Consider the following 24,018-nt stretch of genomic DNA (forward strand, 5'->3'; position numbering starts at 1 on the left):
CCCCGGACACCATGGAACTGCCCTTTGGAAAAGCACCTTCTCTCTCCACGTTCACTACTAGCGGTGTGGCCTCGGTAGGTTCTTCAGACCTTTGTTCTGTCCCGCGTGCAATGGGGTCAATGTCACTGCCCGCGCTCTCAGAATGCTTAGGTACATGTCAGTGAGCGGGTGGTCACAAGTCCCCGTTTCCATGTGTCCCGCAGTGGCTAAGCTGCCTTTGCATCCTGAGCACAAGAGCCTGCTTGCGTGTGCACCCCCGAGACCACCCCAAAATGAGAGGAACTTGTCTCCACCAGCCTCAGCTTGGCCGCCTCAATCTCGGGAAGGTTACAGAGAAGGTTCCGGACACCTGTTTCTTGCATACCGCCATTTGCTTTTGCCCCAGAAGTAAGCTGGCCTTAAAGAATGTAAACTGGTAGGATTGTGTCTTCACAACCACAGACCTCTAGGAGTACACGCCATCACAGGTTTAAAAAATGTATACTTGCTTTTTTTCTTCATAATCGTTGTTGATTTTGGTAGTGGTCTTTGTGTCATAAGCAATGATGAATTACTTGGATCCAATATCTCTTGGACTAGAATTTCATCTTGGGAAAAAGCACATAAGGACATGTCAGAACCAGCAGAGCAGGACAGGTACCCTTTTGTTCTACCTGGACTGAAGGCACTCTGTGAAGCAGGACTAGAAACCGGAACTCAAGGGGCACTGTGGAGACGGACAGGGTTGGGGTCTCTAAAGAGCTCTGTCTGGGGTGGGAGACCACTGCCCCCCTCAACAGCTCCTGAAAACCTGAGGGCGTCCAGATGCCCTGGACAATAAACTTTGTTCCCCAAAGACACGAGGCTAGAAAGCCTGGTCCAGATGCCGTCCCACCTCTACTCTCTGCCCCTCTGTCCTTCTGTTCCCTCTGAGACTTTCCCCAAGCCGTCCGCTTGGAGGCACACGGTCTTTCCCGATTTCTGCAGAATGCAGCATTGTTTTCTCTCTCCCTCTACGCCTCCCTGACAGCTCCCAGGAAGCTTCTAACGTAAGCGCACTGGGCTTTGCGTCAGACAGACGGGACCCACGTCCTGGTTTCACTCTCACTGGATCACGACCCAGGCAGCTTCCACTTGGACCCTCAGTTTTCTCCTCTGTAAAATGGGTCTGTCTTATCTCATCAGGCGTGTTATGAGGGTCACATAAAGCCGTGTATGTGGAAAGCCCTTAGTACAGTTGGGGACTGAGGTGGAGGCCTCCCTCAGGGCTCCCCTAAGCTGTCTGTCCCCCTGCAAGCACCTCCCCGCAGCTGTCCTGGGCCAGCACCTCCCCCAGGCCCTCTCCCAACCCTCCCCACCCCCTCCACCCCCCAAGCTGTCCTGGGCCAGCACCTCCCCCAGGGTCCCCGCCCCCAGCCACCTCCTTTCTACCTTGAGCTCTCCCCGCCCCACTCACCTGAGTCTCTGCCACATGCACATGGTGGTGGCCTGGCGGACGCCCTGCTACAGGGAGCTCTGAATGGGCAGCCCCTGCTGTTCTCACGCGGTGGCCTCACTTATTTCCAGAGACACAGATGTCTTACTCTCCCATCCCCACTCGGGAGAAGTGTGGGTGGGTGGAGTGGGAGCCTCAGCTCCCCTTCTGGGCTTAGTTGATCAGAAATCCCAGTGACTCATCCTTTCTTTCTCCACAGTGGCTGGGACTTTGGGGGGTCGGCCCATGGGATGAAGGGGGTGCTGGTGTCAGGACTATTGTCCTGCGGGGCCCGGGACGGTCAGAGCCCCCAGGAAACTTGGGAGCATTTGTCTCCACCGCTCGCGGACTTGCTGGTGCCCCGTTCTTGCTGGAAAGTTCACCTGAGGAGGCCTCGCCCTTCCAAGTCTGGCTAAGTTCACACCTGTGTGGGGCCACAGGTGTGTGATTCTAGCTTCAAACCAAATCGCATGTCTCCACCTTGTGTCACGAGCCACCCCTCCAAATACAGACCAGACATTTGATACAAGGAGTTTCCTTACCAAATAGTGCAGCCACGTTGTCATCAAAATTTTTTAAATTTGGTGGCAGTACCGTACGTGGACCTAGAAAAGAAATAGAAAATTTAACAGTTTAACAATTCATTGAATTTGCACTGATCTCTCTCTCTGCGGCGCCCACCAGCCTGCTGCAGGGGGGAGAGGCCTGCAAGGGGTTCCCAGGACTGGGTTCTCATCCGGAAAGTGGCGGGCAAGGTGGCCGTGTGGTAGAGGGACGTGCCCTGTGCTCTGACTCCTGCCGTGTGGGGCAGTGCTCGCTGGCACCGTCCCTCAGAAGGGAACACGCGTCCTGGCACCAGGGATGACTGCCCTTGCACGTGCTCCGCGGACAGCCAACCAAGAGGGACGCGGACGTCCTTTCTAAAGGGCTCCAGAGGCCGGTGCCTCTGGGAGCTTAGGGACGTGATTTGGGGAACGGTGGGGGTTCTCTGGTCGGGAGGGGGTCCCAGAGAGACTGGCCACCGGCTCTCTCCCCTTCAGAAGCAGAGCGATTCCAGGTGGTCTGTTTACAGGGAAGGCACGGGGTCTCAGGGGTGAGCCAGCCGGGCCAGACGGCAGACTTCCGTGGGATCTCTGGACGCCCGACCCCCAGCCTCCCTGGCCTTGCTGGGGGCCCGACAGTGCATGGAGTGAGGGTTTCCGCACAGCGGCACCAGCCGGGGGCTCCCTACTACTCCTTTTGCTCAGAGCTGGGTGTCCTCGTCCATTTCCTCGACTCAGGGTCAAGGTCAGCCTCCCCTCCCGCCCCCGGGGAGGGGAGAGGGCACGCCCGGGACCCGCTGGGCAGCGCCACCTTGCCCGGCTGCACAGAGCTCGCAGGCGTCTGCAGACTCTCGTTCCAACAGTAAACCAGTGACGACGCTGATTTTCAAATGGTTTTAATGACGGACAATCTGCATACCAATGGCCTCATCTGCACGCGGGGCTTAGAACAATGCGGAAATCTCTGCAAGGAGGTCTGCACGGAGATGACAATCGCTTCCCAGTGTGCTGACCTCCCGGCAACGAGGCAAACAAAAGTACAGTTCGCCGAGGATGAGGCATTAATGAGTCATTAAGAATGGGCACAGCTGCGTCGAGCGAGCACTTTGTCAAAAATACTCTTTTCATTCTGTGTCTGTCCCGTGATTATAATGGGAGTATTGTGCCAGTCAGGCAGCAAGCGTGTGCAGAAAAATATTTATGCTCTAGAATACCCGCACGGTTTTCAAAGTGCATTGTCAATGGTGGCGGCTGTGGCGTGTTTCGCCTGTTGTCACCTCCGACTGACAGTCTCTCGGCTTCAAACCGCCGGGCGCCGGAGTTACCAGGATCCCTGACTACTCCTCCATATTTGCACAGTGCGCATCCCGGACACGGGGAAGGACTCGCTGCTGACCTCTGCGGCTGTGCTGTGGTTAATTTGGGGAAAACAAGGCAAACCAGGCCCATGGCTGCCGTTCCCGTCTCTCCTCGTGGTCAGGGCGGCTCACGTTGGCCAACGTCACCAGTGCCCTGGGAGGCGGTAAGCCCCCGGGGGGGGGGGGGACTTCAACCATCCCCGTTTTGACTGCAAACTTTCTAATAGATGAAGTTCTCATTTCCAGTTTCTCCCTTAACTCAAGCAAGACTCGGAGGGCAAAGCCTCCTCTGATGGGAATGGAAACTGCCTGAGCCGGCCGGAGCCCACACGTGATGGACCCCATGACAATGATGCACATGACCCTTCCTGTCCATCTGCCTGTGCCTTGGCCTCTGTCCCACATCTCTGCAGATAAACCTGGAAGGGTCTTTGCATTTGGAGACAGTCTTGGAGACGCCAGTCCATGCTGTCTTCGGGCTGTCGGCCTCATCGAAATATACTTTCTCGTGTCACCACCACTGTCTCCACCTTTGGATTTTGTCAGCGGCCGGAGCTGGTCTGTTTGGGACCCCCGGAGACGGGTACTCCCGCTCCCCTGCGCCCCAGCCGCAAGCCCATAAGGAAACCCACTGTTTCCTTTCAGAAAATGATTTAGGGACTGTCCTTAACCGGTCTTTCAAGCCGGGAAGACCATGACGGTCACCTAAGGGTGTCCCTGTCTGGACAGGAGACCAGGTCGGGGAGGGGAGGGCTGGCTTAGGGCTGGAGGAGTGCTCCGTCACTGGGCACTGGGAGCACCTCCCGAGGGCACTGGCATGTGACAGTCTGAGCAGGAAGGAGCAGCCTGGAGGGACGCGCCCTCCCATGGGGGACACACAGCCCCCACCTGTTACAGCCCCATCTGCACCCACGGCGTCGCAAAGGACACTGTCCTTGGGAAGCGTCTCAGAGCTTAGTTTGCTGAAGAAAAGGAAGTTGGGGATGTTCAGTCCTTTCAGGACCACCTGACTTCTGGCCCGACTGCGGCCAGCTGGCCCGTCCCCCCCCTCGCCCCCCCACCCTGCCCTGGACATGTGGGCGTGGCAAGGGCAGGAGGGGACACAGAGCTGGCTCGGGCAGCACCCATGGTCCTGCTCTCAGAGGAGCCTCCCAAACCCTGTGGGTGAGCCTTCAGGGTCCACTCGGCCATCCTTGGGAGCTGGGGCTGGAGGACCATCTCGGCCCCATTCCTTCCATCTGTGGTGACATGTGCAGCAGGTGTAAGAGTGGCCGGGTGGCCTGAGAATAGAGCTTCCTGGCAGGAAGTCGGGTGGGGGGGTCACGGAGCACCCCCTCCCTGCCATCCTTTGCTGGGGAGTCACAGAGTCCCATCCCGTCCCGACCGGCCTGTCCCCGCTCGGATCCTCCACAAAGAAGGGGCCAGCATGGGAGGGCCGGGGCCAGAGACACGTGGGGGCCGTCCTGGGTGTGATCGGCACCCTCCCTGACAAGGGCATTCGGGGACCACGGCGGATCGGGTGCAGCCGGGATGAGCTGCTGTGCAGGCTTCCGTTAATTTTGTCCGGGTCTTCATGACACTGGCGTGCAAGGGACAACCGCCTCATGTTAGCAAGAAAAGGTTTACATGAAGCAGTAAGACCATTTGGATAGGACTACAAGGTTCCGGGACAGCAGCAGTGTGTGTGTGCCGGAAGTGCAGGGTGGTGGACTGTGGGGGGCGACAGGGTCTCTGTGCTGCCCCTCGACTTTCAGGAGGTTAGAAATTGTCTTTGTTTCCTTAGTTCAGGGGGAGAGGGAGAGAGAGAGAGAGTAAGCATGTGCATGGTCAGGGGAGAGGGGCAGAGAGGGGAGAGAGAGAAAACCCCTAGCAGGCTCCACACTCAGCACGGACCCCAATGCGGGGCTGGATCCCATGACCCTGGGGTCAAGACCTGGGCCCAAATCAAGAGTTGGCCGCTCAACCGACTGAACCACCAGGAACCCTAGAAATCATCTATGATAAAAAGTGAAAATACATCGCATACGCTCCTTCCCCATGGGGTTCTGGAGTTTGAAAAGGACTTTCAAGGTAGAAAAAGTGTTCAACTCGCTTCACTCTCTCCCAGAAATGGATGGGAAACTGGGGAGGTGAGGAGGGGCCTGACTCAGCCCCAGGGAGACGTGCGTTTCCCACGCGCCCAACAGCCATCCACCTGTGACTGTACCTGAAATCGTGTTGATGGGCTGGGGCTCCGCGTGGCGCCAGCAGGACAGCAGCAGGACAAACAGGGTCACTCCTCTGTCTCCTGCCATGTTTCCTACGGCATGCCCTGAAGACCTTGGTCTCCAGGATACCCTAGAATGTCCAGGGTCCTGTGACATCACGGCAGGAAGTGCACAGGGTCCCGCCCCTTATGAAGGGACGGTGGTGTCCAGGGTCCTGTGACGTCACGCAGGAAGTGAGTGGCGAACTGCCCCGTGTGCGGGGAGGGCCGTGTCCGGGGACGTGTGACGTCACGGCAGGAAGTGAGCGGGGTCCTGACCCCTGTGCGGGGAGGGCCATGTCCGTGGGACGTGTGACGTCACGACAGGAAGTGAGCTAGGCTCTCCTGTGTACAGAGAGGGTGGTGTCCATGGACCTGGGATGCTACCGCGGGAAGTGAACCAGATCCTGCCACGTGTGCGGGGAAGGGAGTGTCATGCTCAGGGTCTGTGCCCTGGGAAGGCGTGGGAGATTGTCTGGGCCTTGGGGAGCCCATCTACTTACACCTGTTTTGGGCTCCGCTTCCTTCTTCAGTCCTGCATATCCTTCATCTGTGTCCACCTCGCCCCTGGATGCCTGTTAGGAACGCATTCTCTGCGCCCAGCTCTGATCTCCTGAATTAGAATCTGAATCTGCCCCAGATCCCAGGAAGATACCTGTGCACAAGAAATTTGGGAAGCCCTGGGCTACAGCGGTGGTCACTCTGGCCCTTGTAGGTGGAAGAAAGTATTCCTTGACTCTTTTGTGGTTCCTGGCTGTGTCTGAAAATGAAACCGACAGTCACAGGTTAATAGGAGAAAGATTTATTCAAGATAGATTTCGTGTGAAGACACAAAGACACAGAAGACGGCATATGGAAATGAAGTCAAGAAGATAGTTTTGTAATGCCCCCGATTTCAAATCCGAGAGACTACCAAGGAGCCGATACCGATGCAAAAGCACAAGGGTTTATTTGCAAGCTCGAGCTTGGGCCCAAGTATACCCGACACAGCAGAGCAGGGACTTGGACCCCTAGGTTAAGAGGGGTAGCAGATTTATAGGGGCCAATGGCCAATGAGATTGTAACACACACAGAAAGTTGCATAGTCGTGTCAGTCCACACGCAGGTGGCCAATTGAATTACAATTTACCCTATAGTAACTGTTTGAACTAGCCTATCACTCTGGTCAGAATTGGCACGCAAGTTTGGCGGGCAAAAGGCGGGGTTTAAGAATTGGCGTGCAAGTTTGGCGGGCAAAAGGCGGGGTTTCCATTCTTTGGCGGTTAGGGGTTCCGCATTCCTATATGAGCCGGTTTCCAGTAAGGGTGTGCTCAGCGGCTTGACTAGGGTCGGGGAGTGTCTTAAGCAATAAGTAGGTCATGTGGGGGTTATACATGAGATGGTGGGTGTAGCACAAAATGGAGTTAGTCTTGCTCTGCTTGTCCAGGGGTAGGGGATTTTTGTTAAATTCCTTGGGTCCCACAGTTTGCTGAGTGTTTTATGCTGGGTTGGATGAGGAGTGGGCAGTGCGGGAGGAACAGGACAGGTGTAGGCATGGGAGAGCAGTGACCCCTGGGAAACAGTGAGGCATGCTTGTTGGGGTTCTTGTTGGGCTTACCTTTGTCTTCAGAGATAGAGACACTCCTTTCCTCTGGGTGTAAGGAGGATGCTTCTCATATGACATTCTTATGACCTGTTTTAGGGGGCAAGGGTGAGGCAGGTAGAGGTCTGACTGACCTACCTGCCTTGGACATTTTCTCAAACTCCTTCAGCTTAAGTTAGTCAGTGTGCCACAGTGACATAGTTTGGAGTGGTTTGTCTGGAGCCTCATCTTTCTCCCGTCTGAAACTTTCCCAAGGTTCACGTCCAGAGAAGATTGTCACATATCCATTGAACCAAGTCCTGGGTATTTGAATGGAAACAAATAAAAACAAAGGGTAATGGTTAGAACAAACTACAGGCAGTTTCGGAGTCCAGTGGGCAGTCGTTGGAGATTTCTAGGCTTCGGGCTCAAAGCATCTTCAGAAGGAGTGACGGCAGCTGCCGGGAATCTGACGGATTTTCCTGGCTTGTAGTTTTTAATCGTCTCTGGTGATGTCATCAGATGCCCAAGTGAACATGAACTTTCTGAGTGGCCCCCACAGCAGCAGATGGGAAGGCGGTCCAGACATGAGCTGTGTCAGTCATTTCTCTGAAGTTTGTATCGAGCTGTCCTGTTTTTATTTGCAGGGCTTCCAGAAAAGGACAGGTTTAATTTTTAGCAGTTCTGAGACAGAGGAGCAGGGGAAAAATCGGAAACGTTGGTTTGGAGAGTGGTGGTTGGATATTGGGAGGAAATTAGAATTCAGGATCCAGTCCAGTTTTATGGAGGTATAATCGACATATAACATCGTGTGCATCTAAGGTACACAGTGTAGTGATTTTTATATATGTACACAGTCCAGGTGACAGGGACTTAATGAAACCTTGACGAAAACGAACAGAACGAGTCCTGGGTGTGCACAGGGTGTGCCACAGTTTTCCAATGAAATGTTTTTCTCTCCAGAGTCACCACCATTGTAAAGTTTTGTCAACTTAAATACGGAGGGAAACTGAGGCAGGTTCAAGTGAGCAGAAACTGTGTTCATTCAGGAGCAGCAGCTGGGGACACACACACGGTAGCAGGTGGCAACGACCCCGTGGAAGGTCCGGGGTGGTGATGGTCACGGATGGGCAGGAGCGCCAAGAGGGGGCGTCCAGCCCGAGTCCCAGCAGTGAGTTCCCCGGCTCCGGGATGGGCAGAGACTCTTGGCGGCGTTCATCGGTCAGGAGGTGACTGCGGTTTTCCGAAAGTCCCGTGTTTTCGGGGAATCAGTATGTCAGTTCTCAAGCTTCGGTTTCCTGAGGGCGCAGGTGTGAGATTCTCCACTTCCTCCCTCCGGTGACATTGTACCCTGAGAGTCTCTCAGTTTCAAGGGAAGAGTGGTCAGAGCAGAAGAGATGTTCAGCCTTGCCTAGGTTAAATTCGTGTACCTGAAATGTAATTAATTAATATACACATATTGCAGAACTGGAAGTCTCTGTGGGCAGTCCCTGAGCATCTGTCAGGACCTTGCCAACCACAGTGTCCTCTAACACTGCCCGGTTTTAACAAATGGTTGGAGTTCTGGGCTATCAGGCAACAGCAGTCTGCTGTTCTCAGCTGAGTTTCAGGCATCATCTCAAATGTTGTTGGGCCACAGTCTTTAATTTAAACCCAGCATCTTCTGTCAGTGGCCTTCAATGCAAGATGCACATGAGACTTAAAAAATGGAGTTTTTTTTTTTGCATTAATTGATAGAATCGTATGATTTTTCTTCTTTAGCCTGTTGATGTGGCAGATTGTATGGACAGATTTTTGAATGTTGAATCAGCCTTGCATACCTGAGGTAAATCCTACTTGCCCATGGTATATAGTTCTTTTAAAGAATTAGGGGTACCTGGGTGGCTCAGTCGGTTAAGCGGCCGACTTCAGCTCAGGTCACGATCTCACGGTCCGTGAGTTCGAGCCCCGTGTCGGGCTCTGGGCTGATGGCTCAGAGCCTGGAGCCTGCTTCCGATTCTGTGTCTCCCTCTCTCTCTGCCCCTCCCCTGTTCATGCTCTGTCTCTCTCTGTCTCAAAAATAAATAAAAAATGTTAAAAAATTTTAAAAAAATTTAAAAAAATTTTTTAAATAATTTTTTTAATGTTTATTCATTTTTGAGAGACAGAGAACGTGAGTGGGGGAGGGGCAGAGAGAGAGGGTGACACAGAATCTGAAGCAGCAGAATCTGAAGGGATTCTGAGTCGACAGAATTCGGCTTCCTCCTTTCTCCCTCAGCCTCTGAGCTGACAGCACAGAACCTGACGTAGGGCTTGATCCCACAGACTGTGAGATCAAGACCTGAGCTGAAGTCAAATGTTTAACCAACTGAGCCACCTATTCGCCCCTAATATTTTTTTAGTGTTTATTTTTGAGAGGGAGAGAAAGAAAGAGTGTGAGTGGGGGGAGAAGCAGAGAGAGAGGGAGACAAAGAATCCGAAGCAGGCTCCAGGCTCTGAGCTGTTAGCACAAAGCCCGACTCGGGGCTTGAACTCACAGATTGTGAGATCATGACCTGAACCGAAGTCTGATGCTTAACCGGCTGAGCCACCCAGGTGCCCCATATTGTTCTTTTCAAACATAGTTAGATTTGGTTTGCTAATATTTTGTTGGGGATTTGTGTATCTGTGTTCATGAGAAATGTTGGTCTGTAGCTTTCCTTTCTTAAAATGTCTCTACCGGGCTTTGGTCTTATGGTGACGCTGACCTTCTAGAATCGGTTCTATTTTCTGGAAGAGATTGTGCAGAAATGCACATTTCTTTCTTAAATTGTGATAGAATCTGTCCGTGAAACCGTCTGGACCTGGTGTTGTCTTCTGTGGTGGGTTGCTAATTTCTGATTCAATTTTATCATGGCCGTTGACAAGGCAAATTAACACTCTTGCTGCAACTATATAAACAGACCAAGCCTAATGAGACCAACCTGACCTTGTGACTGGCAGTAATCTTTGGTGATATTATTACGATCACAAGGAAGACTGTAGGGAAAGATTCAGAAAGACTTTGACATGGGTTAAAAATAAAAGCGGGATTGGTGGTGCCGGTCTAGTTCGCCATTCAGGGGATCTCACTGTTTTACTGGCTTTGAGCTATTTTGCAACTCTGTAACTTTACAGAAAACTGAGAGAATGCAGATAATTCTTACCAGTAGAAATGCATATTCTGTTAGGTGGGGTGTCATCAATTATTGCCCTGTAGATATTGGTCGGTTTTGCTAGTTTTGCATCTATTTGTGACTACTTCTCAGTATTCCTTTATTACCATAAATGTGTTGTACTTCAAATTTTTGTTAAATTCCTCCTTAAATTTCTCCTCAACATCTTACTGGTTCCCTCATTAATTAACGAATTAAATAGAATATGTGTCATGTGTTCATTTGATACTTTCTATGTGAGTCATGCTTTTACTTTAAAAAAATTGTCCTTTAGCAAACATACTAGGATTTCTTCCCAGAAAATGCACATTGACAGCTGGTACCGCACGCAGTTTAGGGGTTTACAGCCCCGTAAGCCCATCTGTGGGACCCTGTCTGTTCTCAGAGGGCAGGCTGAGATGCCTCCGTCTAACATGCTACAGTGATTATGCTTTTTCACCCATGAGCTGATGACAAGTGGCAGGAGTGGCAGCTCACACATTTGAGTGTCCCTCGCGGAGGCTAGCATAGTGTCCCCTCAGCAGGTGCGCTCACCTGAATGACAGGACAGCTTTCTCTGCAGGCCGGGCTCGTGGTGAATGGTGATTGGTGGGTGGTGGGTGGAGGGTGGCAGGTGATGGATGGTGGAGCTCCATGGCCAAGTTGGAGGCCAGAGTGCGCACGCTGGTGAAAGCATGCAGGTGAACTTTAGGGCTTGGTGGCAGGCGGGACTCCAGTGACGCCAGGCTGCACCTCACTGCAGGGGAGTCTTGTCAACAAGTCCTTCTCCGCATTTCTGGGTGGTCTTAACTCGTGTTTCCCTGACACTCAGAGAGATGGGGGTTAGGGTTATTCCACTGGCACAGTGTCAGGAAGGGATTTTTGATAGAGTTAAAGACCCTGTATGAAATTCAACGGAAACTTCAAAAATCATCTGCTAAATTGTCTTCAAGAATCTTGATTTTCAGTGTAGCCTCAGGATATAAGTTAACAATAGTAAGTTATAACGTACATCAAGGAGTGTCTTGGAAAGGACCCAGGGTGGAAACTCACATGACCTAATTCTGGTGTTGATCCTGATCGTCAGGTGGGTCCTTTGAAGTTTTGTGTCTTTCAGGACACAGAGGGGTGCCTGCCCCACACTCCTTGTGGCTTCTGTGTGTGTGTGTGTGGAGGGGGGGGTCAAAGCTTAAATATCTTCAAATATTGTGGAAATAAACTCTACCCAGATGAGAAAAGCAAAGGCTGTTTATTCAGAAGCGGCTACAGAGGAGGGCATTGGCCATCATCACCTGCACGGGGGACAGACTGAAGGCGGGCAGGGAGGGGAGGGCTTGCAGTGGACCAGGGGACAGCCCTGGTGTGCTCTGATGGAGGCAGGTGCTGGCCCGGAGACCTCGGACGTGGTATGTAGGAGCAGGCGTGCCATGTGACTGGTTAGGGGATCGTATCTGGCTTTCCCTGGTTGGTCCTGAGTTGAAACAGGGACCACAAGTCAGGGAGGCTGTCAGTTATTATTTACTTTTTAAAAAAATTTTTTTTAACATTTTATTTATTTTTGAGACAGGGAGAGACAGAGCATGAACAGGGGAGGGTCAGAGAGAGGGAGACACAGAATCTGAAACAGGCTCCAGGCTCTGAGCTGTTAGCACAGAGCCTGACATGGGGCTCGAACTCACGGACTGCGAGATCATGACCTGAGCTGAAGTCGGCCGCTTAACCGACTGAGCCACCCAGGAGCCCCAGTTATTATTTACTTTTGTATTTATTTTAATTTTTTAATGTTTATTTTTATTTTTGAGAGAGAGAGAGAGAGAGCATGTGTGCAGGTGGGGGAGGGGCAGAGAGAGAGAGGGAGACACAGAATCTGAAGCAGGCTCCAGGCTCTGAGCTGTCAGCACAGGGCCTGACATGGGGCTCGAACTCACAGACTGGGAGATCATGACCTGAGCTGAAGTCGGTCGCTCAACCGACTGAGCCCCCCAGGCGCCCTGGAAGCTGTCAGTTATTGATCAAGCCCTGGCCATTTGGGGCTGATCGTTCCAGAAGTTACTGTATACCTTCCTGGATTGTCACTAGAGATGGCCATCTGGCCCCTTCAGGTCTGACTCACAGCATGCTGGCTTCCGGGGGTGTTTATTGTAGTTAATGGGTTGGTTTCCTGGGCAGGCTGCTGCAGGTTGTGGGTCAAAGTTCTATTTTTATATACGTTCTGGCCACTGTCCATTTGTATATTCCATTTCTCTATGTGTACGAAAGACATCAAATTCTGAATGTGACCGAACTGATTTATGAGACTAGCGTTCGGTGTTTCTTAAGAGGGTAGTCCTAAGGAAAACCCCAAAATCTGACTTGAACCGAGTAGACAATTCCGCAGAAACTGCCGGAGGAGGCGACAGGAGCTCCTGTTTAAAGGCTTCCCTTAAATCCACTGCCCGGAAAGCTGAGCTGGGTCAAGTGTGGAGCTCTCTTTCCAGCCCCTTCCTTGTTTGGAGCAGGTGGACGGGGGAGGGGAAGCAGCTGACAGGAATTAATATCCCCAAGACACTCATTACCTAATTTTTATATCCAGAATCGCAGAGATGGAAGGGGCTCATAAAGTCACTGGTCCAGCCCTGCCCTGGACAAGCATTTCTCAATTGTTTTTGAAAAAGTTCAGCTGAGACCAGGACACAATAATCTTACTTGGCAGCTGATCATGGGATTCAAGCTGCCAGCAAAGTCAAGTGCAAAAGGCAGCCATGAAAGCAGCAGACAAGAAGCCGTGCCTGGTGGGGCCGAGTGCACACAGGGCTGTTCTGGAGCCATCACTACCTGACCAACAGGCTGGGGGAGACGGCGTTGAGTTAGCTAGTGGCCCCCTCACCTGCAGGCATCTTCACTTTTCTGAATTGGCAACTAGCACCGTTACATGGATTTGAAAACCTCTCGGCTGAAAGATTTCATTGCTACCTTCTGTTTCAGTCTTCACTTCGTTGGAAGCAGGCATGTCCAAATGCTTTCTAATAAACTAAAAAAACTCGTAAGCTTATATAAAATTGCAAGTAACTGTACATACGACAAAACATTTTTCCTGAACCGTTTTAGAGTAAGTTGAGGGCTTGACCCCCCCTCCCCCAAATATTTCAGTGTGTAGTTTTTGCAAACAATGGCTTCCTCCTACACAAGTATGAAATATCTACCAAAATCAAGAACACAATATGGGTGCATTGTACCTTATGTAATAAAACATTCCAAAAGATTACCACTATCTAATCTTCATATTCCAATAGCATTAATCCTTACCCCCAAATTTAGCAAGATGATGGATATAAAATTAATAGACTCAAATACGTAGCTTTTCTATCTGTTAGTAATAACCAACTATAGGATGTGATAAAAGATATTCTTCATGTTATAGCAAAAACTACCTTTTTTTGTTTATTTTTGAGAGACAGAGAGCACAAGTGGGGAGAGGCAGACAGAGAGGGAGAGGGAAGATTCTAGGCGGGTTCCCCTTCCCTTCCCCTCCCCGACGTGGGGCTTCATCCCACAAACCATGAGATCGTGACCTGAGCCGAAGTCGGATGCTCAACCAACTGAGCCACCCAGGCGCCCTGGCACTACGTGGTGTAACTACCACGTGTGTTTTCTATGAGAGGAGAGACTCAGGCATAAAAGACCCGAAGAGATCATGTCCGGTCTATAAGAGAGCAGGGATGGGGCAGTATCCAAGGGGAACGCTGGTGTATCTAGGATGTTTTAGTGTGTTTTGGAATTGCCTTTTTTTTTTTTTAAATGTTTATTTATTTTGAGAGAGAGAGAGAGAGAGAGTAGGGAAGGGGCAGAGGGAGGGAGAGAGAGAATCCAAGCAGGCTCCCAACGTGGGGCTCGATCCCGTGAACCGTGAGATCATGACCTGAGCTGAAATCAAGAGCTGGAGGCTTAACCAACTGAGCCAGGCACCCCTGGAATTGCTTTAAAATGCCTCTGTATCGCTTATTTAACTAAAATTTGATGAAAAAAACCTAACTTAAAGTATTACTGGAGTCTGTCTTCTGTTGTCAAACAAAAGAGATCAGACCAGGCTGAGTTCTTTTCCTGTCTGTGTCTTCAACTGACTTCAACTTACAGAAGCTGGAGACAATCTTGATCTGACAATCAAGAATCATGATTCTTTTCCTGTCTGTGTCTTCAACTGACTTCAACTTACAGAAGCTGGAGACAATCATGATCTGAAGCTGTTAAATAAGAGCCATAGGAAAGAATCCTCTTTTAACTGGGGATATAATTACAGCCACATCCATGTCCAAAACAATCGATAGCTCAGATAAAGGTGAGGGCCGCATGCAAAGGCACTTTGACAGAAGTTTAGAAACTGGTGGGCTTGTTTGGGATTCGTCACAACATGGTGGCCGCGTTCCCAGAGCAAGCGTCCCCAAAGAGCCAGGTAGAGACGCATGACTTGCTTCCGGCATCATCCAGCCTCAGAGGTCACATGGCGTCAGCTCAGCCACACTCTTTTGGTCAAGACTGTTGCAAAGTCTGCCTGGAGTCCAGTGGCGGGAACTACTGGTTTGATAGAAGAGGTGTCACTGTCACCTGGTTTAAGGGAGAAAAAAAAAAAAAAAAGCACGTGCAACGGGAGACACGGTTGTAGCCGTCTTTGGAAATCACCCCCTGGGACCAAGCCACGTGCAAAAGGCCCTCGCAAACCTTGCAGACACCGGGCTTCACGGGAAACGGGAGACACCAGATCCTCCTTTGGGACATGCATCAGGAATCACGGGTGTTTCACCCGACATGTAGTAATTTGCTAACTTAGTAGACAGGGTCATCTAGGACAGTGCGTACGCGTCCCGTTGAGGTCTTTGATGTGAGTAATAAGGGTCTCCCGGTGATTTTTAGTTTTGCAATGTTGTACATTGATTGGACATAACTATGACTGAAGTATAACTAGAAGTTTCTTTCTTTGCTTTGAGCGGAAATGTGTGTTAACTCAGAATCGTGCTTCTCAGTCCCCCGATTGAGCCCGGAGAGGAGGGAAATTGCAGGGGCTGTCTGGGGTTGGACCGCTGATTGGGTGTGAATGAAGACACAGATCCCTTCACTGCTTAGAGGACTGTGGTGCCAGGAACTGAAATAGGAAGTCGTAGGGAAGAGCTGGTCGGGCAGGCGTTACGTACCCACTGTCGCTCAGCCTCTCTGTTCACCCCTTTCTTCCCTGCTTTGTGGCGATGGGGCTGGATGGCTGAGTCACATCCCAGGTATACATGATCTTGTTGGGTTCTCCTGACAGGGGAGGGGTCAGAAGGCAGGAGGAGGGAGGGGGGCTTGCTTCTGGTTCTCTCAGGTCCCCTTAGCTAGCAGCTGTGGCTTCCCCATCCTTCCCCTGTCCTGGTCTGGCCACATGTCAGTCACCCTTCATGCTACCAGGCTGCTGGGTCACTGCCCCCCCTCTCCTGGGTCCCCAGCTCCTGGGGGTGGCAGACGCTTCCCGCAACTACTAATCTTACCTTCTGCTCATTTGCCTTTCCGGCCTCTGTCGCCTGCGGAACTGGGTCCCCGAACCGAAAGTCGGTGTGGTTTCTGCCTGCCTGACTGGACGTGTTGAGTTTGCACGCAGGCCGTTTACGTTCTGTGGGCTTCAGGACTTTCCGTGTCGCTCACTTCTCCACTGCAGGGAAGCATGGGAAGTACTCGAGAGTGTTCTTTGATCAGCAAACCTGGACTCACAGGAAAGCAAGTAGAAATTGCAGTGCTTGAGCTCAGGAAAGAATTGGGGTCTAGGAAGACAGATTTAAGAACTGGGGTGCCTGGGTGGCTCAGTCAGTTGAGCGTCTGGCTCTTGATTTTGGCTCCAGTCATGATCTCACGGTTCATGAGTTCGAGCCCCGCGTCAGACTCTGTGCTGACAGCTCAGAGTTGGCTTTGGATTCTCTCTCTCCCTCCCTCTTTGCCCCTCCTTGAATCACACTCTTGCTCTTTTTCTCAAAATAAATAAATATTAAAAAAAAAAAAATGAACCTACAGGAAGATAGATTTAAGAGCTATCTGTGTGGTGAGGATAATCACGAGCCATCAGCACAGGAAGGAAAGAGGAGTGAGGTGCTTTGGGGGCAAGTCTAATGTGAGCCAGACTGTTTTCTTTGCCTGGAGAGAGAGGCTAAACTCAAAACGGAACAAAACCAAACCAAAGAAGTCATCAGTTATAGTTCCGTGGCTAACTCCCCTCCGTAGATGTCACAAAACGTGTCAAAAAAGTTGTGGGGCTATAAAGACAATGTTGTATATCTGCAGCTGGGACCATACGGGGCCGGCTTCTTGCTGGGGCCCGAGAGGCGGACAGAGCTCACCCCGGTCGCCAGATAGAAAAGCAGCGAAGAAGTACCAGCCTGTATCGTTTACAATCTGGGTTTGGTTCTTGATAGGTAAAAACAAGATCACAGTCTAAATGCCACATCGGATGTGACCGCTGCACGCGTAGCCGGGTCATACAGTGTGTAATGGCACAGAGGAAGAGCGCTCCGGGGACACCACAGGCCTCCGGGCCGGACGCGCTCAGCTGTGCCCGCGGCTCGGGTCTGAATCGCGTTCATGCTACGGGTTCCCACTGTTCTCGCTCTTCCCGGGCTCAGGGGCGCTTCCCCACCCGCAAAGCCCCCGTTCACGCCGCCGCTTCTCTTCGCGGCTCTTCATTTTCTTTGACAAGCGCTTTGTGGCCCACTCTGCCAGCCCCTTCCCTGCACCGCCCGAGGAAGAGCGGCTCTCCCACTCAGAGCGCTTACGCTGGCTAGCACGCTGGGGTTTCCTAAGTGAAATTCTGGCTACAGTCCCAGCGTGTGTTTGAGTCCTCCTGTGCTCTGAGGTGTGAGTCTGCACACCGGTACGCGGTCTGTGTGTCTGTGTCCCGCGCCTCCCTGGTGGCACCGTGGGTCCCTGCTGCTGTCCCCTGGCACATAAGCCCAGCACAGCTGCTGCCCCAGGCCCCGGCTGCATTCAGCTGTCCGGACGGTCACTCTGTGCCGCCCCCACACCTCCTCTGCCGTTTCCAGGATACATCTCCGTGTGTTCTCCGCCGAGGGCTCCGCGGACTCGTCCCCTCTGTGAAATCGAATTGTAATGGTGTGACTGGGAGCGGTCCACTGACCCAATGAGAAGCCCCGTGTCCTTCCTTGCCTGGCTCCCAGGCTGCAGGGTTGACCGGGATTTCTGTGGGCACCGTGGCCTCTCGCTTGACAGGGGCCCAGGCCGCCAGGGGGACCCTTGAGTAAAGACAGCATCAGTGGTCGTTAGGGCAGCCCCTCATCTCTACCTCTTCCTGTTTGTCTCACAGCAGAAAGATGAACTGATCCAACGCCCGTGTGGATGACTTTCAGAACTCATGCTGAGCCTCAGAGCGATTTCCAAAGTCCTCTCAGTGGATACGGCTGTCACATTTGAGATGTTTTTGCAGATGTAGCTCCTAAATCCTTTGCCTCTCGACTCTGCCCCCCACCTCCAACACAAATGACAACTATGGTCAAAAGGTAAAGTCCTGCTCGTGAATAAAGCAAGTAACTGGTTTTGGCCATCTGGAAACTAGCAGAAATCAGACCTCTGGAATGAATCATGGAATAGACCAAATGAATTTAAATCGATCACCTTGACATTAGGCTTAATTTTCCAGGAGGGTTTTATTTTATGTCTCTGGTCATCTTTTGATGGCTCAGGTTTGTTTTGTTTTGTTTTTTAATTTTTTTTTAACATTTATTCATTTTTGAGAGTGAGAGAGACAGAGCATGAGCAGGGGAAGGGCAGAGAGAGAGGGAGACACAGAATCCGAAGCAGGCTCCAGGCTCCGAGCCGTCAGCGCAGGCCCCGACGTGGGGCTTAAACCCATGAACCGTGAGATTATGACCTGAGCTGAAGTCAGACGCTCAACCGACTGAGCCAGCCAGGCGCCCCTATGGCTCAGGTTTTAAATTCTGTGTGTCCGTTTTAAAAAAAATCCCAGAGTGAGCACCAAATGCTTTGGGCTTCCTCCCCCCGATGTGTGACATGTGCTTTGGGAATGGAGGTGAGCTTTGGTGGTGGCCTCTAGCAAGTCATCTGAGGCTCTGAGCGTCCTCGCTCAGACTCCGTCCTGTCCCCCAGCTGCTGCTGCTCTCTGCCATTGTCTCGGGTGCTGTTTATTGAACGCTACATGTCTGCGCCATGCTCTGCTCCAGGCATGGCTTTCTCAGGAGGGCTGCGTTGTGACTAAGTCTTGATTTTCTTGCAATGAAGCCCCACTTCTCAAATCCTGGCTCCATGAAGAGAATGATCATTTAGGTGGCTACTTTTTTTTTTTTAAGTTTATGTAGAATTTGCATTTTCTCTCTGTCTCTTTTTTTTAATGTTCGTTTATTTTTGAGAGAGAGAGAGAGAGAGACAGGGCACGAGGTGGGGAGGGACAGAGAGAGAGGGAGACACAGAATCTGAAGCAGATTCTGAGCTGTCAGCACATAGCCCGACACGGGGCTCGAACTCATGAGCTGTGAGATCGTGACGTGAGCCGAAGTCGGATGCTCACTCCCTGAGCCCCCCAGTCGCCCCGGGAGCTGCTTGTATGGTACATGTTGTTGCCCCCTGGCTTCCTCCTTGCGCTCCTAAAACAGATTTGTTCACCATCAACAGCTGTTTCTCTGATGTGCGTCTCTTCGGCAAATGACAAATCCCTCAGTAATGGCACCTCACGGCAGGGATGCCGGGCATCGGCCCTGTTGGAAAGGGTGGAGTGGTTCTTCCTCAGGCCGTTTCAGCTGTGACAGTGACACATGGGGAGACACCTGCCCCACAGGAAGCAGCAGAAATCCCAGGCGCTGATGTGTCAGCTGGGCTCCTCTGACGGGCTCATGCCCCGCCGTCCAGCTGTCCCTGGTCCCGGCCTGAACCAGTGACCTTGGAACCCAACCTGTTGAAACACCCTGTCACATGTTATTTTTATTTTAAAACCTCGGCTCCCCTTACAGAGTCCTGCACTGTCAGACGCCCTCGCTGCAGTCAGGTGGGCGGGAGAGCATCGACTGCAGAAAGATCTAGAGTTTCCTGTGGTCCTCACTTTTTATCAACATCAAGGGGGAGCGACTGCTCAGCTTGACGGGATTAGCCCCCAGCAGGCCTCATCCACATCACAGGCCTCCACCCAAAGGCCAGCAGGGCAGAGGTCTGGAGAGGGTCAAGGGTCAAGGGTAGCTGCCCTTCGACCCCCACCTCCACTCTTCCCCAGCTGGGCCTATGTGATATGTGATCCCTGCTCCACCCTGCCTCCCCCGCCGTCCGAAGGGACTTGGGAGAGGGCTCCTTGCTGGTCCTTGCCACACTCTCCTTGCTGTGATCTGGCTGCTGCCACAAACCTGGGAGCCTGGGGACACCAGAAGCTGGACCAGGCAGGGAGGGTCCTTCCCCAGAGCCTTCGGAAGGAAGCAGCCCTGTCAGCACTTTGATTCCAGACTTTTGCCTCCAGAACTTCGAGGGGATACATTTCTGCTGTTCTAAGCTCCCCAGTGTGGCAGACAGACAGAGACATGGGGAGAACTTTGCAAAACCTCAAGAAGCTACTGCCTCGCTGAGCTCCTCCAGCCCCTGTGGACGCACACGCACCTCGTGGGGCCCTGGGGGGGGGGCAGCCCGCGTGCATGCACACGCACATCGTGTGGGGCCCTCAGTGGTGGGGGGGAGTGAGTCTAGTGCCCACACCGCCCCTCTCGGAAAGGGTGGCTCTGCAGAGGGTTCCGGACTGGACGCGGAAGAGCTCCCTCGGGAGGGTGCTCATTCACCAATCGGCGAGGGCGCAACGCTCTCAGAACCATCTAGCACCTGTTCCAGGAAACTGCTTTCCCTGCAAATTGTCACAATAGGGTCACGAAGTTTATTGAAGTTACGATACCGATTCCAAAGTATTCAAAAGTTTACAAATCCAGTCTTAGAGTGGATTTGGTGTTTTTTCCACTGGAAGAACCGAGATCCAATACCATGTTATCAGCACCTAGAGGAGATTTACTTCCGTATTGAAAAGAAAAACCAAAAACTCAGGGAACACAACTTTTTCTGGGAAGTATTTCCTGGTTTCCATCAAATCCACCCCCTTGTCCAGAGCAGGTGGGAAGCCAGGGGCTCCCTGAAGGGGGCGCAGGAAGGGAAAGGGCTTTGGCCTAGGGGAGGTGCCCAGGGGAGAGAGACGAGCCAGTCGGTAAGCAACAGTCCAATGTCTGTGAATGAGTTTCATGATGTTTTAAAATAATTTAAAACTGTGAGCTTTGTTAACGTCAGGGTATTTTTATTTGATTGAAATGTTAAGGAAAGATTCCATACATGTTTGATTACAAAATCACTCGTATGATGAATATGCTTTGCATTAATGTTTTTTTAACATTTATTTATTTTTGAGACAGAGAGAGACAGAGCATGAACGGGGGAGGGGCAGAGAGCGAGGGAGACACAGAATCAGAAGCAGGCTCCAGGCTCTGAGCCATCAGCCCAGAGCCCGACGTGGGGCTCAAACTCACAGGCCACGAGATCGTGACCTGAGCTGAAGTTGGACACTTAACCGACTGAGCCACCCAGGCGCCCTTGCTTGCATTTACCTGTGCACTCTTCTGTCCCTCCCACTGTCTCTCAAGAACAGAACCCAGAGTGTCCCTCTCTCCTGGAGTATCCCTCTCTCCTGGAGTAGCTGTCTCTCCAGGAGTAGCCTCTTTCTGATAGTATCCTCTGTGCTAGAGTATTCCTCTCTCTTGAAGTATCCCTCTCTCCTGGAGTATTCTCTCTCCTGGAATTGCTCTCTCTTCTGGAGGAGGTTCTCTCATGGAGTATCCCTCTCTCCTGGAGTAGTTGTCTGTCCTGGAATAGCCTCTCTCCTGGAGTAACCATCTGTCCTGGAGTATCCCTCTCTCCTAGAGTATCCTTCTCTTCCTGGAGTAGCTGTCTCTCCTGGAGTAGTTGTCTGTCGCAGAATAGCCTCTCTCCTAGAGTACCCTCTCTCCTGGAATATTCCTCTGTCCTGGAGTATCCCTCTCTCCTAAAGTATCCTTCTCTTCCTGGAGTAGCTGTCTCTTCTGGAGTAGCTGTCTCTCCCAGAGTAGCCTCTTTCCTATAGTGTCCTCTGTCCTGGAGTATTCCTCTCCCCTGAAGTATCCTTTTTCCTGGAGTATCCCTCTCTCCTGGAGTAGTTGTCTCTCCTGGACGAGCCTCTTTCTTGTAGTATCGTCTGTCCTGGAGTATCCCTTTCTCCTGGAGTATCCCTCTCTCCTGGACTATCCATTTCTTCTGGAGGATCCTCTCTTCTGGGCTATCACTCTGTCCTGTAGTAGCCTCTCTCCTGGACTAGCCCTCTCTCCTGGAGTTTCTTCTCTCTTAGAGTAGCTCTCTCTGCTGGAGTAGCCTCTCTCCTGTAGTATCTTCTCTCCTGGAGTATCCCTCTCTCCTGGAATAGCTTTCTCTCCTGAAGCAGCTCTCTCTCCTTTAGCACCCCTCTTTCCTGGAGTATCCCTCTCTCCTGAGTTAGCCCTCTCTCCTGTAGTATCCTCTCTCCTAGATTACCCTCCCCCCTTCTTGGATTACACTCTCTGCTGGATGCTTCTTCTAAGTGGACAACAGCGTGGCTCTAGAGCCCCTGTCCATTATTCCTGAGGCTCTCTGTAGAAGGTGGGCAACTAGCAGGTGATCTTGAGCTTGGCTGTTTTGAATAGTTCTGAACAAGGACGATTTTCTTCACGTATGTTACGCAAACGAGCGGTTTGCTTCAGATTCTAACATAATTAACTCTCCACCCCTTATGTTTCCAGAACAGGGCGTCTAGAGGATTTTTGCCGGGTCTTTGTCTGTCGTGGGGCTGTCCTGGGCACTGTGGGGTGCAGGCAGCACCGTGAGACTAGTTTGACAACAAAGGATGTTTCCAGACACTGCCACGTGTTGCCCCTGGTTGAGGCCACTGCTCTGGAAGGAGCACTGCTTCTGGTAAATAAAGAAGCATAAGGACCCACCTCTGTCCGGCTTGCATTCTGTTTTCAAAATCACCCTAATTCCATAGTATTTCTGTCTGTATGCACACACAACACACAGGATGCTACGTGTGTAGAGCCAGATGGAGCCCTGCTGACCATGTGTGTGGGAAATATATTCCAGGCTATCATGATAAAATGAGGTCACCGTCATTTACTTACAGTGTTAAAAATGCAAGATTTTTCTTGCAAAAAGTTTTCTTGCAAATTTAAAACTCAGTGACTTCTTGGGGCACCTGGGTGGCTCAGTTGGCTAAGTGTCCTGCTTCGGCTCAGGTCATGATCTCGCAGTCTGTGAGTTCGAGCCCCGTGTTGGGCTCTGTGCTGACAGCTCAGAGCCTGGAGCCTGCTTCGGATTCTGTGTCTCCCTCTCTCTCTGCTCCTCCCCCGCTCACACTCTGTCTCTGTCAAAAATAAATAAACAGTAAAAAAATAAAAAACACGAAACAAAAAAACCTCAGCGACTTCTTTAAAAGCCCAGACAGACATCACTTAGTCTTGGTTTTAACTTGAAACGCAGCTGAAACAGTGACCCTTCCCTCGATTTAAAAAGAACGATTAAAGACAGGACGTGTACGTGGTGTGATAGACGAGGACCTGCCCACACGTACTGACGTCTCTCGTGCGCGAGGCCCAGACTGGACAGAGAGAGAGGACCCTCCAGAGATGTCAGACCATAACCTTCCGTTCGGTGAAGCCCCCCTTTTCAATGTCTTACTCCGATAAACTTCCTCACGTGATCATGTAAAGGGCTTTGCGAAAAGCAACCTGTCTACCCTAAAAGGCTTGCTCTGAACGTGGTTTCCACCTGCGGATACACTCCTGGGTGGAATTTTATTGTCTTAATTGTTATTTTACTGTATTTTCCCCTCCAGCCTTCATGTGTTGTTATCGATTTAAAAGGAGACGATAAAGGCTTGCGGACAGGGGTGCAAATTCAGTGGCTCTAAGGACCAGTGAGGTGAGGTGAGGTGAGGTGAGGTGGGAAGGTCAGGGACTTAGGGACAGCTTTGGTGACAGTGGAATTTTCACACGTGTGCCAGCCCGGGATGGCCTGGTGGCTCCATTTTTTTAGGACACGTCAGAAATCTCTATCTTATGTGGGCTCTTCCTATTCTAAATGTGTCGAACCAAACCAATTGAAAAGAGATTAAAAACACGCTGTCATCCAACTTCAGCCAGGTCACGATCTCGCGGTCCGTGAGTTCGAGCCCCGCGTCAGGCTCTGGGCTGATGGCTCGGAGCCTGGAGCCTGTTTCCGATTCTGTGTCTCCCTCTCTCTCTGCCCCTCCCCCGTTCGTGCTCTGTCTCTCTCTGTCCCAAAAAAAATAAATAAAAAACGTTGAAAAAATAAATAAATAAAAAAAAAAAAACATGCTGTCATTCAAACAAAACCTTGCCTGGGGCCGGTCTGAGTCGCGCCAGGTGTGTTGGCCCCATGTGTTTGGAGGAGACCTAAGTGCACTTTCTGTCGACACCTGTTAGCAGCCCTCCAGATGGAAATGCTCGGCATCCAGGTGTGGTGGCCTCTTGCCAAATCAGACTTCGGACGACCGCAAACTCCGCTTCTCTAAAGGGGACCGGTGCAGACCCCGCTGCTGGACAGGTCCCGACCCCCACGGCGCACCGTGGACTCTGCCCGGCTCCCCCGTGGAGCTCACGGAGAGGCAGGCAGGCTTGAGTTCGCTTTAACTGCGAACTGAGG

At 51.6% G+C, this 24,018-nt stretch overlaps 1 protein-coding gene and 1 long non-coding RNA gene across 2 annotated transcripts in view; one reads left to right on the plus strand and one right to left on the minus strand.

Moving 5' to 3' along the window:
• The window catches only part of LOC102953641 (sperm acrosome-associated protein 7-like), a 19,119-nt gene extending 13,360 nt beyond the window's left edge, over positions 1-5,759 (minus strand). Inside the window, exons 1-3 of the mRNA XM_042980193.1 lie at positions 5,560-5,759; positions 1,996-2,058; positions 489-587 (exon numbers count right to left, since the gene is read on the minus strand). Coding sequence (XP_042836127.1) covers positions 489-587; positions 1,996-2,058; positions 5,560-5,716 — 319 coding nt within the window. The 5' untranslated portion in view covers positions 5,717-5,759. The remainder of the gene's footprint in view (positions 1-488; positions 588-1,995; positions 2,059-5,559) is intronic.
• On the plus strand, positions 5,742-22,164 carry LOC122237167. Its single transcript, XR_006215385.1, has 3 exons — positions 5,742-5,793; positions 17,627-17,819; positions 22,098-22,164. It is a non-coding gene; the product is annotated as an uncharacterized LOC122237167 (long non-coding RNA).
• The last annotated feature ends 1,854 nt before the right edge of the window (positions 22,165-24,018 follow it).

This window comes from Panthera tigris, chromosome A1, assembly GCF_018350195.1.
Source record: "Panthera tigris isolate Pti1 chromosome A1, P.tigris_Pti1_mat1.1, whole genome shotgun sequence".
In the NCBI taxonomy this organism is placed as follows: domain Eukaryota; kingdom Metazoa; phylum Chordata; class Mammalia; order Carnivora; family Felidae; genus Panthera; species Panthera tigris.